The sequence below is a fragment of the Oncorhynchus mykiss genome, chromosome 19 (genome assembly GCF_057628025.1).
Source record: "Oncorhynchus mykiss isolate SJ-2025 chromosome 19, ASM5762802v1, whole genome shotgun sequence".
Classification (NCBI taxonomy): Eukaryota; Metazoa; Chordata; class Actinopteri; order Salmoniformes; family Salmonidae; genus Oncorhynchus; species Oncorhynchus mykiss.
In genome coordinates this window covers 42,470,437-42,489,115 of record NC_143040.1, presented here as the reverse complement: position 1 = coordinate 42,489,115, position 18,679 = coordinate 42,470,437, and the positions used below count along the sequence as shown (strand labels likewise).

Here is an 18,679-nt window from a genome sequence, read left to right as displayed (position 1 = left end):
CATTCTCTTAAAACCTCTTCTTCCTCTTTATCCCCTCCAGACCTTCTCAGAAATGCACCTTTCTGTATCCCTGTCCCAATATTCCTCTTCTCCCAACATTGCTTACCCAGCATTCAGCGTCCTACTTCACCGCTCAGGCTAGCTACACCCTTCTTCCTTGTTTCAACTTTCACAAGTCAACGTCACCATCTCATTCAAACGGTGGGAGTGCAGAGTGCAAGGTCAGTCGTACACTGCTGTCAAAACTAGCTAATCATGTCTACTGACACTTTGCCAACGCCTCCTCCATCTCTCTCAATTGAATACAGGCAGTTGACGTCAACAACCCTCATCGAATATTCAAAAAAGGACTACAATAATGAGATATATCCACCAATCCAAAGAAAGGATAGGCGGGAGCAAGACAGCAACTCCCAGTGTTAGCACAGAGTCATAATCCATCATCTTTGGTATAGGTAGCTGCAGCCCAATATAGTGACCGGAGAATGGGTGAGTCGAAAGGAGTGGGTGTATGGAAAGCAAATCAGCTAAATGGGCAGATGTGTTGCCACTCAAGACGGTTTTGTGTGGCTGATTGGGCTTCACTACGAGTCGATAGTAAGCCACCAGTGCTCTGGTGTTGTGCCTGCCAACTTGAAGTCCTTCAATTTGAAGTCCTACTAGGTATCATGGTCGTGTCGCCGGCGGTAGCTACGCAGCCAATTATTTTCTCAAACATTATCTTATTTCAAGTGGGATAGCAGCCTATACAATAAATAATTGTAACCATGTAGAAGTCACGTTGATACACATTGTAAATAAGAAGTTGTTCTTATTAACGGACTTGCCTAGAAAGGTTAAGTAAAAAATATATTTTTTAAATGCATACATACAGTCTAATTACTCAATGGGGAAGACATTGACGGTAACAACACTTTGGGACACAATACCCTTCGCTGTCGCTTGACAAGCACTACTGTCCGGCAAGTGCAACAGCATGGGAAGTAGCTACCTAGCTAATATCAGGGTGACCGTCCCAGTAAGCACACGCATACAACGCATGAAGCAACGATACACTCATCTAATACTTGTAATAAAAAATAAACTATCGTCAGTTTTGTAATTGAAAATGTACAATTATTTGTATAAAACTATGTGAAATATGACTCCGACTCATCTGGCTTAAAAACACAAGTCCAAATTCTCGCTGTACAGTAGCTCAATGAATGGTACTTCCATGGTAAAAAGGGAGAAAAATAAATCCAAATCAAAACGTTCTAACTAGTGATGGGTAGTTCGCAAACGAGTTAGCTCTAAGAGCCGGCTCTTGTAGGTGAACGTTGAGAACCGGCTCGCATATCAGAAGAGCCAAATCTATTTATAAAAATATAAACAAATTAAGATATGAATAATCAAAAGATCTAAATGAATAGAATTAACTAATTCAAAGAACGAACAAATAATAATAATATAGGCCTAAATGCTCAAGCACACACATTCGTTCTGACTCTGATCAGACCAACAGCCTCACCTGTTGTTCCTGTCAATCAGACACGCAGTGTCAACCAATGAACCAAAGATGCGTGAGGGAGGGCCGAGCCAACTCACTCAGTCACACACTTAGCAGCCGAGGAGAGAGAGGAAGGACAGTTGTGGAAACAACAGTTTGAAAATGAATCGGAAGCACAGTAGCATTTCAATCAAATTTCCATCAATCAAAGTTATTTATAAAGCCCTTCTTACATCAGCTGATGTCACAAAGTGCTGTACAGAAACCCAGCCTAAAACCCCAAACAGCAAGCAATGCAGGTGTAGAAGCACGGTGGATAGGGAAAAACTCAAATCAATAAATGTTTTATTTCGATGCATTTTAATAATGTAGACAATATTAGAGAACAGTGTAGAATTTGCCAAAACAAAATCTCATATAAAGCCGGTTCTACATACAACCTACACCGTCATATGTGAACTGTACACCCAACTGTGAAGCTAGCTGTAGCGGAGCTTCGAGAAACTAGCGGGCCTGCTAGTGATAGTGGTGGAGCCAGTACCTCACCACTCAGTCAAGTAGGCCTACTCCGCGACCCATAGCAACGCAATCTTCTATGGACCAGTTTATGCCAAAGTCTATGTCTGTAGCAAAACAAGGCCAAATAGATATTGCATTGGCTGAAATGATTGCCACCGATTTCCAGCCATTTTCGATCGTGGAGGACAGAGAAATTATAGCAATAGTCTAAATCCAATGTACACAATTCCAAGCAGGAAAACCCTTTCAAAATCACTTATTCCACAACTGTATGAGAGCACACAGGCTTCAGTGCGGGAAAGAGTCCAAAAAGCTACTGCAGTTTGCCTTACCACTGACTGCTGGACATCAAGGGTAACCACTTCTTACATGTCAGTTACATGTCACTTCATTGAAGATGTTTCGATGTCTAGCTGTCTTCTGGACTGCTTTGAGTTCAGCGACAGACACAGATCAGAGAACTTGGCAGAGGAATTGTTGAGTGGCCAGAGAATGGCAAGTAGATGGAAAAGTGGTCTGTAATGTTAGCGACAATGCTAACATAACCAAAAATGTTAAAATGGACCCATCATCCATGTCTTGCCCACACAATCAACCTGATCGTAGTATTTTATTTTTGATTTTTTTATTTCACCTTTATTTAACCAGGTAGGCTAGTTGAGAACAAGTTCTCATGTACAACTGCGACCTGACTAAGATAAAGCAAAGCAGTGTGACACAGACAACAACACAGAGTTACACATGGAGTTAACAATAAACAAGCCAATAACACAAACAAGTCAATGACAAGTCAAGATGCTCTGAAGGTTGATGAAGCCCACGGTGGACAAAGAGCAAAAGCAGCTGTGGAATAATTCCACAGGAGCACAATGGCTGCTGAGAAACTAAAGTCTACACAACGCCAGATGGGGATGCCTGAGCTGAGGCCTAAACAAGACTGCACTACAAGGTGGAATATGTTGAAGTGGTTTCTTGAGTCAAAGGATGCCATCATCTCTACCCTGGCCATTTTCAATGTCAATGCACCTGCTGATGCTCTGACCCAAGAGGAATGGGAGGTGGTGGAGGAGGTGTGCAGAGTCCTGGAACCCTTTGAGTAGGTCACTGTGGAGATCAGGTGAGAGAGGTACAGTAAGCAGTTATTACTACATTATTTAATCCAGTATTATATATGTAATGAGCAGTAGTTGAGAATGTAGTATCAGTATACAAAACATGAACCTTAACTAATAAGTTACTGTTCTCTCTTTTCAGCTATGTGACAGCCTCAAAAATTATACTCCTGTGTAAGGGTCTGCAGGGTCTGCAGCAAATCACAGCCAGCGACCAGAGAGAAGCAAACATAACCACAGGACACGTGACAGAGTTGATGGACACCATATGTTCATCAATCATTGGATAGAAAGTTCCACAGAATGGAATATAATCACGTGCTATCAGAAACCGCTGCACTTGACCCCAGGTTTAAGAAGTTAGCCTTCAGTGATGCCAGAGCGATTGATGAGGCTCTTCAAAGAATAACCTCAGCAGCAGGGAGGGACAGCCCCAGCAGTCAGCTGGCTCAGGCAATATGGGCAACAGGAAGAAGAGGGATCAGATGGAGCAGAAGCACCAGCAGTAGTGCCACAAACGTCTGCTGTTTGAATGTTGTTTGACGAGAGTGATGCAGCACGAAGGAATCCCTCAGCAGATGCCATAATGGAGGTTCGATCCTATTTGGAGGAGCCCCTCCGCTGTTATTTATTTTTTCTTTGATATGGTGCAATATTATATTATGCTGTTTAGATTCAATTAGTTTTGAATGGTTAGATTTACATGCACTTTGTTTATATACATTAAAAAGTTCTACTTTAAATGCAAATGTTGAATAGCATTCTTTTTCATAACAAACCAATGCATTTTTAAATACATTGTGGTTAAGGTAGAGTTTGATTTCATTTAATATTTTAATTAGAATTGTTTTAACACCAATCATAGTCGAACTATCGCAAACTGTTTGACTTGACAAAATACAAAACATATATTTTTTAAAGAGCCGTTTGGGAGCCAAAAGAGCCGGCTCTTTTTGGTAAGTTGAGCCGAACGAGCAGGCTCACTGAAAAGAGCCAGAATGCCCATCACTACTTGTAGCAGAGCGCTTGACACGCCCACTACTTTCCTTTTGACACACCGACTCGCCCATATTCCGATATTGGGACGCAACTACCCCATTCTCACTAAAACACAAAGTTATGGCACAAATCGTACTTGATGCGTTCTCTAATTTACACTTACTCACGTTTTTCTATGGGTTTAGCGATGTGAAATTGACATGCAAGGCACATTACCACCATAGAGTGGGAGGAACTGATACAAGTACTCATGCATTTGTTTCCACTCCCCATCATTGTTTTAATGTATATACAGTATTTCATTTTTTTGTACCAGAAATCTTGCTTGTTTGTGGGTGACCAAATACTTATTTTCCACCATAATTTGCAAATAAATTCATTAAAAATCCTACAATGTGATTTTCTGGATTTTTTTTCTCTCATTTTGTCTGTCATAGTTGAAGTGTACCTATGATGAAAATTACAGGCCTCTCTCATCTTTTTAAGTGGGAGAACTTGCACAATTGGTGGCTGATTAAATACTTTTTTGCCCCACTATAATTGTATGATTTAACACTAAAGAACAACACGGTACAAACACACGCATTACAATACACAATGTTGGCAGCTTTAATAATCAGATCTACAGTACCACCATTTCAGGGACAAGAGTGCAATTGGTAATTTACTGTGAAATGTCATTAGTATTGGAAGGTTCAAAACTCCATCAGGTGTGTGTATGGTCCGTTAGTATCTAGCTTCAGCACTTGTCTGTTCCCATATGTTCCATGTTTGACGATCATCCCAGTCTCACTACTGTTACTGGACAAAGCCAGTTCCTTCTCACACAGGGAGACAAAGTTAGAATAGAGCTGTAGGCCCTCTTCTTTCCCAATGTTATGGTGGTACTGCATGCCCTTCCCTTTGGCCTTGCCTCCCAGTGTAGCCTGAGGCACAATGAGGACGTTCCCAGGCAGGTCCAACACTGACACATACTTCCCAGAGTCAGCTTCACACAGCTTCAAGTTGAGCAGAGTGTTCACTGTGGAGTAGAGCAGAGGGATCAATAACCATTCAGTACTAGCAACATTGCTTTACGACTCCTTGAAGAACAGTGACATTTACTGTTCAGTCTTGTGAAGCCCAGGTAGTTGATTTTATTGCAGTATTATCCAAAAACTGGAAAAAGCACAATAAATACCGATTTTTTGAATAATTTCCTCTGTAGCGCCTTTAAAAAAGCAGATGTAGACCACCATCCCTCTGTCAATCTGAAAACATACAATTTTATGAGCAGCCCATCCCCCAAATATTATTTTAGGCAAGGTGCAAATCTTATTCTGAGCAGGCAGACCATATTTGCATTTAAGAAAGTAGTAGAAGATAATTCAATAGTACCTGCACCCATTCAGCCTCAGACTGATCATCTGCAGGTTTGACTTGAAGCCTTGCATAGAGACACTGCTGAAGAACAGTTCTTGCTAGTGGAGAACCTGCCTTTTCAGTCATTTTGAAATGATATCTGCCTGTTTCAGATGATAAAGCACAAGAGGACTCGTAAAAAAACTCACTTTTAAAAGGGACAGTGAAGGAAAATAACAGAAGAGAAACGAAAACTTTCGTGTCTCTGACACTCGCTTCCGGGTGAGGCTCCTCCTGACGCAAATATACGTCATAGAAAATCGACATGCACTTGACCAATAACCTAGTTTTTCTATGGCAATAACACAAGATGGCTCACTGTAGCTACAGTAAATTCTCACATTTATTAAAATTAACAACCGCTAACCTAAATAAACCAACAGTGTTACGGACAGGGAGAGACATTCAATATGCTCCACAACGCTGCAAATATTTCATACGTTTTCATAAGGTAATATTCTAACTCTTGCTAAAATTGTTTACAACTAACTAGCGAACTAAACTCCACTCCATGGAGTGTTGTTTAGTTCGCTACAACTAACTAGCTAGGTAGCTTGCTACATGCTAGCTAAGTAAATGCTATCAAGTTCACTCTGATTCACCCTACATAGCTAGTTAGCTAATCATTGCAAGCCATTGAGGCCAATTATGTAGCATGTTTGTTTACGTATCTGTATAACTATAACTAATTATAACTAACAGCAACACTATAAGATTTACATCATGTATATACAGTACCAGTCAAAAGTTTGGAAACACCTACTCATTCAAGGGTTTTTCTTTACTTTTACTATTTTCTACATTGTAGAATAATAATGAAGACATCAAAACTATGAAATAACACGTATCATGTAATAACCAAAAATGTGTTAAACAAATCCAAATATATTTTATATTTGAGATTCTTCAGAGTAGCCACCCTTTGCCTTGATAACAGCTTTGCACACGCTTGGCGTTCTCTCAGCCAGCAACATGAGGAATGCTTTTCCAACAGTCTTCAAGGAGTTCACACATATGCTGAGCATTTGTTGGCTGGTTTTCCTTCACTCTGCAGTCCAACTCATCCCAAACCAACTCAATTGGGTTGAGGTCGGGTGATTGTGGAGGCCAGGTCACCTGATAGCCCTTACACAGCCAGGAGGTGTGTTTTGGATCATTGTCCTGTTGAAAAACAAATGATAGTCCCACTAAGCGCAAACTAGACGGGATGGCTTGTCGCTGCAGAATGCTGTGGTAGCCATGCTGGTTAAGTGTGCCTTGAATTCAAAATAAATCACTGGCAGTGTCACCAGCAAACCACCATCACACCTCCTCCTCCATGGTTCACGGAGGGAACCACACATGACGAGATCATCCGTTCACCTACTCTGCGTTTCACAAAGACACGGTGGTTGGAACCAAAAATCTCAAATTTGGATCATCAGACCAAAGGACAGATTTCCACCGGTCTAATGTCCATTGCTCGTGTTTCTTGGCCCAAGCAAGGCTCTTCTTATTATTGGTGTCCTTTAGTAGTGGTTTATTTGCAGCGATTTGACCATGAAGGCCTGATTCACGCAGTCTCCTCTGAACAGTTGATGTTGAGATGTGTCTGTTACTTGATCTCTGTGAAGCATTTATTTGGGCTGCAATCTGAGGTGCAGTTAACTCTAATGAACTTATCCTTTGCAGCAGAGGTAACTCTGGGTCTTCCCTTCCTGTGGCGGTCCTCACGAGAGCCAGTTACATCATGGAGCTTGATGGTTTTTGTGACTGCACTTCACTTCTCTTTGCTTATTTGAGCTGTTCTTGCCATAAAATGGACTTGGTCTTTTACCAAATAGGGCTATCTTCTGTATACCACCCTTACCTTGTCACAACACAACTGATTGGTTCAAACGCATTAAGAAGGAAAGAAATGTACTTTTAACAAAGCACACCTGTTAATTGAAATGCATTCCAGGTGACTTATCCTGAACCAATTCCAGTCCCCAAATCCATAACTAATTCAAGAAAAGCGTACAGTATTATATAGAGCCATTATTGCAGGGAACTCCGTTCCATCTAATATTGCTCAAATAAACAGCAAACCTGGTTTTAAAAAACAGATAAAGCAACAGCTCACAGCCTCTCCCTTATTTGACCTATTAGATAGTTTGTATGTACTGATATGTAAGCTATGTGTGCCTTTTTAAAAATGTATGTAGTTCTATCCTTGAGCTGTTCTTGTCTAATGATGTTCTGTATTACATCATTATGTTTCATGTTTTGTGTGGACCCCAGGAACAGTAGCTGCTGCTTTTGCAACAGCTAATGAGGATCCTAATAAAATACCAATACCTCATGAAACTGGTTGAGAGAATGCCAAGAGTGTGCAAAGCTGTCATCAAGGCAAAGGGTGGCTATTTGAAGAATCTCAAATATAAAATATATTTGTACTTGTTTAACACTTTTTTGGTTACTACATGATTCCATATGTGTTATTTCATAGTTTTGATGTCTTCGCTATTATTCTACAATGTAGAAAATAGTAAAAATAAAGAAAACCCTTGAATGAGTAGGTGTGTCCAAATGTTTGACGGGTACTGTATATACAAGTTACATTCAAGTTTATCATGTGTTGTTGATAAACTCACTTGCTCATTCCATGAAATGTCTCTGTACTCCCCAGACCTCAGGTCCTGAGAGATCGTTGCAGGAGAGACAGAAGCAGCACATGGCTCGTGGCTTGCCCAAACAAAAGCCCATTGCTGGAGTGAAACAAGTTATTGTGGTGGCCTCAGGGAAGGGGGGTGTTGGGAAATCAACCACTGCAGGTAAGCAGGTTCTTATTGGGCTCTCTGTGCTGCTCATTCATGAAACATTTGCACAAATGTGTACAATTTGCATACATTTCAACAGACAGTGGTTTGGTCTGATCTTTTTATCTTTATGAAATATATATTTTTATACAGTGTAGTCATTTGCTAGCCTACAACCTTTTTCCTCCCCTCAACAGTGAATTTGGCCCTTGGACTCACAGCTAATGATCCAGTAAGGAAAGCACCATTATTAATTTGCACATTTTATTATTACTGTTGCATGCCAATTTTTGCCCAAAATGGGTATGCAGAACCATGACAATCTCTCTCTCTTTCACTACATTGTCCACTCAGTGTCTCTTCATGTCTCTTTTCTGCACACAGAGTAAAACTGTGGGCATCTTAGACGCTGATGTTTACGGTCCCTCAATTCCTAAGCTGATGAGCCTGAAGGGGAACCCAGAACTAACTGACAGTAGGAGACATCAATCTGCATGTAGTCTAGCCTGAGGAATAACAAGGATGTTTTAGATGTATCCATTCATTACAGAGATCAAACTGAAAAGACAACCTATGTTTTCTTTGTTTTCAGACAACCTAATGAGACCACTTATTAATTTTGGGATTCCTTGGTGAGTAAATGTATCTCCAATTGCCAGTGACAGGGGAGGTAAGCAAACAAATAAACCATTGAGTCATTGACTGTCATGTCCCTCTCTCATCCTTCTGTCCTCAGTATGTCCATGGGGTTTCTGGTAGAGGATGTTGCACCCATTGTCTGGAGGGGCCTGATGGTGATGTCAGCTATAGAGAAGCTACTTAGACAGGTGGGAGAGACTGATCGTTCATGTACGCTGACCTCCAAAGGCAAAGTGCGGTAACTACGAATTTGGTCCAAAATCTTTGGTCTGTTGAAATGGCCTTGTGTATATATAAGTAACAAGGCCCGAGGGAGTGTGGTATATGTCCAATATTCCACGGCTAAGGGCTGTTCTTAAGCACGGTGCAACGCAGAGTGGCCATATATTGGCCATATACCACAACCCCCCTAGGTATCTTATTGCTATTATAAACTGGTTACCAACGTAATTAGAGCAGTTAAAATATATGTTTTGTCATGCCTGTGGTATAAGGTCTGATATACTGCGTCTGTCAGCCAATCAGCATTCAGGGCTCGATCCACAAGTTTATAATCTCATTAACGTGTTTTTTTGTTTTCTGAGACAAGAACAAGCCAGTCGATCAGAATATATCATAAAGTACCAGAATTTAGACAGAAAGACGTTGAAGTGAGATTTTGCAGTAAACATTTTGTTGTTAATGCACTTTGCTTTTGTAGGGCAGTACAGTAATCCGTGTTAGTTTTTATACTAGCGATATCAGAGTAACAGCTACTAGAAATGTTAGGTTGCCATGTCATTTTTTTGTTACCTATGCAGGTAGATTGGGGACTGCTGGACTACCTGGTTATTGACATGCCACCTGGGACTGGAGATGTTCAGTTATCAATCACTCAGAACGTCCCAATAGCAGGGGCAGTGATCGTGTCCACTCCTCAGGATATTGCCCTGCTGGATGCACGCAGAGGAGCAGAAATGTTCAGAAAGGTCAATGTACCGGTAAGAGCTTTGGATGCTAAATGCCCCTTTATTCTTACTTCAATTCTTTTCAAATGACCTTGGTAAGGACAAAATACACATTTGTGAGATGTTTATCTATGCACAATGCACAGTTACAGTTCATATAAGGAAATCAGTCAATTGAAATAAATCCATTAGGCCCTAATCTATGGATTTCACATGACCTAGGAATACAGATTTCTGTCAACCTTGAAATCTCCATTGCTAACTATAACATTTTCCACCAAGATAGAACTGCCAAAGGGGGCGGTGTTGCAATCTACTGCAAAGATAGCCTGCAGAGTTCTGTATTACTATCCAAGTCTGTACCCAAACAATTTGAGCTTCTACTTCTAAAAATTCACCTTTCCAGAAACAAGTCTCTCACTGTTGCCGCTTGCTATAGACCTCCCTCTGCCCTCAGCTGTGCCCTCGATACCATATGTGAATTTATTGCCCCCCATCTATCTTCTGAGTTCGTGCTACTAGGTGACCTAAACTGGGACATGCTTAACACCCCGGCCATCCTATAATCCAAGCTTGATGCCCTCAATCTCACACAAATTATCTATGAACCTACCAGGTACAACTCCAAATCCGTAAACACGGGCACCCTCATAGATGTCATCCTAACTAACTCGCCCTCCAAATACACCTCTGTTGTTTTCAATCAAGATCTCAGCGATCACTGCCTCATTGCCTGCATCCGTAATGGGTCTGCAACCAAACGACCACCACTCATCACTGTCAAACGCTCCCTAAAACTGCGAGCAGGCCTTTCTAATTGACCTGGCTGGGGTATCCTGGAATGACATTGACCTCATCCCGTCAGTAGATGATGCCTGGCTATTCTTTAAATGTGCCTTCCTGACCATCTTAAATAAGCATGCCCCATTCAAAAAAAATTGAACTAGGAATAGATATAGTCCTTGGTTCACTCCAGACCTGTCTGCCTTTGACCAGCACAAAAACATCCTGTGGCGTTCTGCATTAGCATCGAATAGCCCCCGTGATATGCAACTTTTCAGGGAAGTTAGGAACAAATATACACAGGCAGTTAGGAAAGCTAAGGCTAGCTTTTTCAAACAGAAATGTGCATCCTGTAGTACTAACTCAAAAAAGTTATGGGACACTGTAAAGTCCATGGAGAATAAGAGCACCTCCTCCCAGCTGCCCACTGCTCTGAGGCTAGGAAACACTGTCACCACCGATAAATCCACTATAATTGAGTATTTCAATAAGTATTTCTCTACGGCTGGCCATGCTTTCCACCTGGCTACCCCTACCCCGGTCAACTGCCCAGCACCCTCCACAGCAACCTGCCAAAGCCCCCACCATTTCTGCTTTACCCAATTCCAGATAGCTGATGTTCTGAAAGACCTGCAAAATCTGGACCCCTACAAATCAGCCGGGCTAGACAATCTGGAGCCTCTCTTTCTAAAATGATCTGCCGAAATTGTTGCAACCCCTATTACTAGCCTGTTCAACCTCTCTTTCGTATCGTCTGAGATTCCCAAAGATTGGAAAGCTGCTGCGGTCATCCCCCTCTTCAAAGGGGGTGACACTCTAGACCCAAACTGCTACACACCTATATCTATCCTACCCTGTCTTTCTAAGGTCTTCGAAAGCCAAGTTAACAAACAGATTACCGACCATTTCGAATCCCACCATACCTTCTCCACTATGCAATCTGGTTTCAGAGCTGGTCATGGGTGCACTTCAGCCACGCTCAAGGTCCTAAACGACATCATAACCGCCATCGATAAAAGACATTACTGTGCAGCCGTATTCATCGACCTGGCGAAGGCTTTCAACTCTGTCAATCACCACATTCTTATTGGCAGACTCGACAGCCTTGGTTTCTCAAATGATTGCCTCGTCTGGTTTACCAACTACTTCTCTGATAGAGTTCAGTGTGTCAAATCGGAGGGCCTGTTGTCCGGACCTCTGGCAGTCTCTATGGGGGTGCCACAGGGTTCAATCCTCGGGCCGACTCTCTTCTCTGTATACAATGATGTTGCTCTTGCTGCTGGTGATTCTTTGGTACACCTCTACGTAGACGACAACATTCTGTATACTTCTGGCCCCTCTTTGGACACTGTGTTAACTAACCTCTAGACGAGCTTCAATGCCATACAACTCTCCTTCCGTGACCTCCAACTGCTCTTAAACGCAGGGGAAACTAAATGCATGCTATTCAACCGATCCCTGCCATCTCCTGCTCGCCCGTCCAGCATCACTACTCTGGACGGCTCTGACTTAGAATACGTGGACAACTACAAATACCTAGGTGTCTGGTTAGACTGTAAACTCTCCTTACAGACTCACATTAAGCATCTCCAATCCAAAATTAAATCTAGAATTGGCTTCCTATATCGCAACAAAGCATCCTTCACTCATGCTGCCAAACATACCCTCGTAAAACTGACCATCCTACCGATCCTCGACTTCGGTGATGTCATCTATAAAATAGCCTCCAACACTCTATTCAACAAACTGGATGCAGTCTATCACAGTGCCATCCGTTTTGTCACCAAAGCCCCATACACTACCCACCATTGCGACCTGTACGCTCTCGTTGGTTGGCCCTCGCTTCATACTCCAAACCCACTGGCTACAGGTTATCTACAAGTCTCTACTAGGTAAAGCCCCGCCTTATCTCAGCTCACTGATCACCATAGCAGCACCCACTCGTAGCAGGCGCTCCAGCAGGAATATCTCAGTGGTCATCCCCAAAGCCAATTCCTCCAGTTCTCTGCTGCCAATGACTGGAACAAACTACAAAAATCTCTGAAGTTGGAGACTCATATCTCCCTCACTAGCTTTAAGCACCAGCTGTCAGAGCAGTTCACAGATCACTGCACCTGTACGTAGCCCATATGTAAACAGCCCATCTATCTACCTACCTCATCCCCATAGTGTATTTATTTATCTTGCTCCTTTGCACCCAAGTATCTCTACTTGCACATTCATCTTCTGCACATCTACCATTCCAGTGTTTCAATTGCTATATTGTAATTACTTCGCCACCACGGCCTATTTATTGCCTTAACTCCCTTATCTTACCTCATTTACACTCACTGTACATAGACATATTGTTTTCTTTTGTTCCGCTGTATTATTGACTATGTTTTGTTTATTCCATGTGTAACTCTGTGTTGTTGTATGTGTCAAACTGCTAGGCTTTATCTTGGCCAGGTCGCAGTTGCAAATGAGAACTTGTTCTCAACTAGCCTACCTGGTTAAATAAAGGTTAAATGTAAAAAAATAATAATATGCATCTGTTGGTAACAGATAACTTAAAAAAATAGGTAGGGGCGTGGATCAGAAAACCAGTCAGTATCTGGTGTGACCACCATTTGTCTCATGCAGCGTGACACATCTGCTTCACATAGAGTTGATCGGACTGTGGAATGTTGTCCCACTCCTCTTCAATGGCTGTGTGAAGTGGCTGGATATTTGCGGGAACTGGAACACGCTGTCATATACGTCGATCCAGAACATGTCTGGTGACTATATAGGCCATGGAAGAACTGGGACATTTTCAGCTTCCAGGAATTGTGATCAGATCTTTGCGACATGGGGCCATGCATTATCATTCTGAGGTGATTGCGGCAGGATCAATGGCACGACAGTGGGCCTCAGGATCTCGTCACGGTATCTTTGTGAATTCAAATTGCCATCGATTAAAATGCAATTGTGTTTGTTGTTTATAGCTTACGCATGCCAATACCATAACCCCACATCCACCATGGGGCACTCACGGTGGCATCACCAAATGTTGACATCAGCAAACCGCTCGCCTACACAACACCATACAGGCTGTCTGCCATCTGCCCGGTACAGTTGACACCAGGATTAATCCGTGAAGAGCACACTTCTCCAGCGTGCTAGTTGCCATTGAAGGTGAGCATTTGCCCACTGAAGTCGGTTACGACGCCGAGTTGCAGTCAGGTCAAGACCCTGGTGAGGAAAACGAGCACGCAGTTGAGCTTCCCTGAGATGGTGTCACACCCTGACCATAGAGAGCCCTCGGGGTTCTTTATAGTGTAATAGGTCAGAGCGTGACTAGGGGGGTTTTATAGTTATTATAGTTCTATGTTGGTGTGTGTGTATGGTTCCCAATTGGAGGCAGCTGATATATCGTTGCCTCTAATTGGGGATCATACTTAGTGTGTCCTTTTCCCACCTGCGTTGTGGGATATTGATTTTGTATAGTGCCTATGTCCGCTACGTATTTGCACGTTTGTTATTTCTTTGCTGTTTTTTGGAAGTTTCACTTTAATAAATATGTGGAACTCTACTCACGCTGTGCCTTGGTCCACTTATTTATATAACGATCGTGACAGATGGTTTCTGAAGGTTTTGCAGAAATTCTTCAGTTGTGCAAACCCACAGTTTCATCAGCTGTCCGGGTGGCTCGTCTCAGATCATCCCACAGGAGAAGAAGCCAGATGTTGAGTACCTGGGCTGGCATGGTTACACATGTTCTGCAGTTTTGAGGCCCGGTTGGATCTACTGCTAAATTCTCTAAAATGATGTTGGAGAAGGCTTATGGTAGAGAAATGAATGTGGCGTTGTGTGACAAAACTGCACATTTTAGAGTGGCTTTTTATTGTCCCCAGCACAAGGTGCACCTGTGTAATGATCATGCTGTTTCGCCTGCTTCTTGTCAGGTGGACGTATTATCCTGGCCAAGGAGAAATGCTCACTAACAGGGAGAAATACACTTTTTGTGCATATGGAAAATGTCTGGGATCTTTTGTTTCAGCTCATGAAACGTAGGACCAACACTACATGTTGCGTTTCAATTTTTGTTCAGTGTATATTTATATATGTCACATCTCATAGGTCCTGGGCATAGTCCAGAATATGAGCGTGTTTCAGTGCCCCAAGTGTAACCACCAGACCCACATCTTCGGGGCAGATGGAGCAAGGGCCCTTGCTGATACTCTGGGAGTGCAAGTATTGGGTAAGATCCATTTCAAACATAAATCATTACAGATTTCATTATTTCTCTCAATCTCAGATCTAATAGAATGATAGTATAGTGTAGAGACTGATGTCTCTCCCTCCTCTGTCTAGGAGACATTCCTCTACACCTGAGCATCAGAGAGATGTCAGACAGAGGCCAGCCTGTAGTGGTGTCCTCACCTGACAGCCCTGAGGTTAGTATGCTGCTTGGATGACAATAGATTGCCAATGTTTATCTTGACTATGTTGGAAAACAAACAGTGTATTCTTCACCATAACATTGTATACATTTTACACTTTTGAGAGTTTGCCATGTTAGTTTTCTACCTGGGTTTGTTTAATATGTCTGCCTATGCCCATTGTTTTAGGCTGAGGCCTACAGAAAGGTGGCGACTGCCGTGGTCCAGCGTCTAGAAGAACTCTCTGGTTGAGTTATTGCCCTCTACTGTGTAGGACAACTGGACAACTTGTCATCTACAGGAGATTCAGTGCATTCGGAAAGTATTCAGACCCCTTGACTTTTTCCACATTTTGTTATTCTAAAATGGATTAAATAGTTTTTTTCCCCCTCATCAATTTACACACAATACCCACAATGACAAAGCAAAAACTTTTTTTTTTTTTTTTGCAAATGAATAAAAAAATAAAAAATAATGATATAACATTTACATAAGTATTCAGACCCTACTCAATACTTTGTTACAGCCTCAAGTCTTTTTCGATTGATTACAGTCTTGAGTCTTCTTGGGTATGACGCTACAAGCTTGCCACACCTGTATTTGGGGGGTTTCTCCTATTCTTCTCTGCAGATCCCCTCAAGCTCTGTCAGGTTGGATGGGGAGCGTCACTGCACTGCTATTTTCAGGTCTCTACAGAGATGTTCAAGTCCGGGCTCTAGCTGGGCCACTCAAGGACCATTGAGAGACTTGTCCCGAAGCCACTCCTGTGTTGTATTGGCTGTGCGCTTAGGGTCGTTGTCCTGTTGGAAGATGAACCTTCGACCCAGTCTGAGGTCCTGAGCGCTCTGGAGCAGGTTTTCATCAAGGATCTCGCTGTACTTCGTTCATCTTTCCCTCGATCCTGAGTAGTCTCTAAGACCCTGCCGCTGAAAAACATACCCCCACAGCATGATGCTTCATCGTAGGGATGGTGCCAGGTTTCCTCCAGACGTGACACTTGGCATTCAGGCCAAAGAGTTCAATCTTGGTTTCATCAGATCAGAGAATCTTGTTTGTCATGATCTGAGAGTCCTTGACGTGCCTTTTGGCAAACTCTAAGCGGGCTCTCATGTGCCTTTTACTAAGGAGTGGCTTCCATCTGGCCATTCTACCATAAAGGCCTGATTGGTAGAGTGCTGCAGAGATGGTTGTCCTGGAAGGTTCTCCCATCTCCACTGAGGAACTCCCGAGCTCTGTCAGAGTGACCATCAGGTTCTCTGTCACTTCCCTGACCCAAGGCCCTTCTTCCCCGATTGCTCAGTTTGACCGGGTGGCCAGCTCTAGGAAGAATCTTGTTGGTTCCAAACTTCTTCCATTTAAGAATGATGGAGGGCACTGTTCTTGGGGACTTTCAATGCTGCAGACATTTTTTTGGTACCCTTCCCCAGATCTGTGCGTTGACACAATCCTGTCTCGGAGCTCTACGGACAATTCCTTCGACTTAATGGCTTGGTTTTGGCTCTGACATGCACTGTCAAATCATGTCAAATCAATTGAATTTCAATCAAATTGTAGAAACATCTCAAAAATGATCAATGGAAACAGGATGGACCTGTGCTAAATTTTGAGTCTCATAGCAAAGGGCCTAAATAGTTATGGAAATAAGGTATCTGTTTTTAATTTAACAAATTTGCAAAAATGTCTAAAAACCTGTTTTCGCTTTGTCGTTATGGGGCATTGTGAGTAGGTTGATGAGGGGAAAGAATATTTAATCCATTGTAGAATAAGACTGTAACATAACAAAATGTAGAAGAAGTGAAGGGGTCTGAATACTTTCCGAGTGCACTGTAGACCAGAAGAACCCTGCACTCCTCCATATCCCTAGCTGTGGAGTACGCACACATCCTTGGGGTCTGATCTGATTACATATCTGTTACATAGTATGTATATCTAGACCGTGGTAGCATAATGTTCCGTTTCAATAGCAACCTGTCTCTTCAAACCAATGTGTATTCAATATATAGATCCAGTATTCATTGTTCAGTCTGATATTCAAATACAACACGTTTAATTCAAGCCTTGGGAACAAAATGTGCAGTCGACAGTAAACTAAATGAAAGTAATTTATGCCCTAAAAGCGTAGAGCAAAAATAAAGGAATGTTGTTGTCTATGTTGTTGTTTTTTCTTTCTGACTTGAGGCTTGATGCCTCTTTCTGATGCCTGGTGAGTTGTTATTTTGTAAATGTTGATGCCTGGTGAGTTGTTATTTTGTAGATGTTGTTTACAATATTCACACAATCTTCCATCTTCACGAAATGCAACCAATGTTCTAGGTTGTACGTTCTTTATTTTCATCTCTGACATTGCGAACATTAGTTGCATTTCGTGAAGATGGAAGATTGTGTAAATATTGTAAACAACATCTACAAAAGAACAACTCACCAGGCATCAACATTTACAAAAGAACAACTCACCAGGCATCAACATCTACAAAATAACAACTCACCAGGCATCAACATCTACAAAAGAACAACTCACCAGGCATCAACATCTACAAAAGAACAACTCACCAGGCATCAACATTTACAAAAGAACAACTCACCAGGCATCAACATCTACAAAAGAACAACTCACCAGGCATCAACATCTACAAAAGAACAACTCACCAGGCATCAACATCTACAAAAGAACAACTCACCAGGCATCAACATCTACAAAATAATAACTCACCAGGCATCAACATCTACAAAATAACAACTCACCAGGCATCAACATTTACAAAATAACAACTCACAAGGCATCAACATTAACAAAATAATAACTTGTTTGACTTGAAGCCAGTAAGGGTTGCAGTTACTCTCTATTAACACCTGGTGGCACTGCATATCAAATCAAACATCCCACTTCCCAGGCCACCAGTCATATTTATTTCCTCATCCTGAGTTGGATGAGCTCTCTGTGACTTGTGCAAACAGGACCACTTCCTGCATATTTCTGTTGCTCCCTAGACTCCGCTAACTACAGCAGCTGTTTCGCTTCCAACCGAACCAACCGCCATGAAAGCCAAGCCAGACGGCTCGGTGTCTTATCGGGTCAATGAGTGTTGAATGTTTACTACTGTTCTGTTTTTCTGTAGCTATGGTTAGTCATTTGAATGCTGCTCTATATTGGAGGAACAGAATATGAAGTCCTACCAAAGCCCTCCGGACCAGTTCCTATTTCAGCAGCTCTGTCTGGTCTGAGCCCTGTCTTGTCCTGGAGACACTGTCTGGGGTAAAGACAGTGTGCCACTTACGAAAAAAGAGTGCAGTGTAACCACAGTATGCGGCAACTTCTGCGTCCAAAATACCACAGTCGACCGCAGTTGAAAGTGCAGCTTCAAGATTGCAATCATTTTTTGTAAGGGGGGGGGGGTGTTGATGTGTCAGATGGTCCCCATTAAAGAGGAAGTCCCACTGGCAGAGCTGTCTATTTGTGGTTTTGTTTAAATAACTAAAGTATTGTGGTGTATTCATTTGCCTTCTAGTTGTGTTTTCTGTTCTGTACACTTATTGTGTCCATCGTAAATACACAAGTTCCTTTAAAAACAAAAATCTGCATCCCGTAAATCTAGATATATTCCCGAAA

General features: G+C 42.2%; 2 protein-coding genes across 2 annotated transcripts; one reads left to right on the top strand and one right to left on the bottom strand.

Annotated features, from left to right (window-relative positions):
- Positions 1-4,704: 4,704 nt before the first annotated feature.
- dtd2 (D-aminoacyl-tRNA deacylase 2) lies at positions 4,705-5,766 on the bottom strand. The gene is made up of 3 exons (XM_021573973.3): positions 5,497-5,766; positions 5,300-5,369; positions 4,705-5,140 (listed from the first exon to the last, which is right to left on the bottom strand). The coding sequence occupies exons 1-3, from the start codon at positions 5,605-5,607 to the stop codon at positions 4,815-4,817; spliced, it is 507 nt and encodes a 168-aa protein (XP_021429648.2). The 5' UTR covers positions 5,608-5,766; the 3' UTR covers positions 4,705-4,814.
- Positions 5,505-17,222, top strand: nubpl (nucleotide binding protein-like). Its single transcript, XM_021573970.3, has 10 exons — positions 5,505-5,971; positions 8,171-8,315; positions 8,498-8,532; positions 8,685-8,775; positions 8,893-8,932; positions 9,037-9,127; positions 9,740-9,919; positions 14,771-14,891; positions 15,005-15,087; positions 15,262-17,222. Exons 1-10 carry the CDS (start codon positions 5,831-5,833, stop codon positions 15,322-15,324), a joined length of 990 nt encoding a protein of 329 aa, XP_021429645.2. The 5' UTR covers positions 5,505-5,830; the 3' UTR covers positions 15,325-17,222.
- The last annotated feature ends 1,457 nt before the right edge of the window (positions 17,223-18,679 follow it).

Coding starts and splice junctions, on each gene's coding strand:
- nubpl (XM_021573970.3), top strand. CDS start 5,831: ATGGCTCACTGTAGCTACAGTAAATTCTCACATTTATTAAAATTAACA. Junction 8,533..8,684: donor GACTCACAGCTAATGATCCA/GTAAGGAAAGCA, acceptor TTCTGCACACAG/AGTAAAACTGTGGGCATCTT. Junction 14,892..15,004: donor TCTGGGAGTGCAAGTATTGG/GTAAGATCCATT, acceptor TCCTCTGTCTAG/GAGACATTCCTCTACACCTG.
- dtd2 (XM_021573973.3), bottom strand. CDS start 5,607: ATGACTGAAAAGGCAGGTTCTCCACTAGCAAGAACTGTTCTTCAGCAG. Junction 5,370..5,496: donor CTGAGGCTGAATGGGTGCAG/GTACTATTGAAT, acceptor GTATGTTTTCAG/ATTGACAGAGGGATGGTGGT. Junction 5,141..5,299: donor GGAAATTATTCAAAAAATCG/GTATTTATTGTG, acceptor TCTACTCCACAG/TGAACACTCTGCTCAACTTG.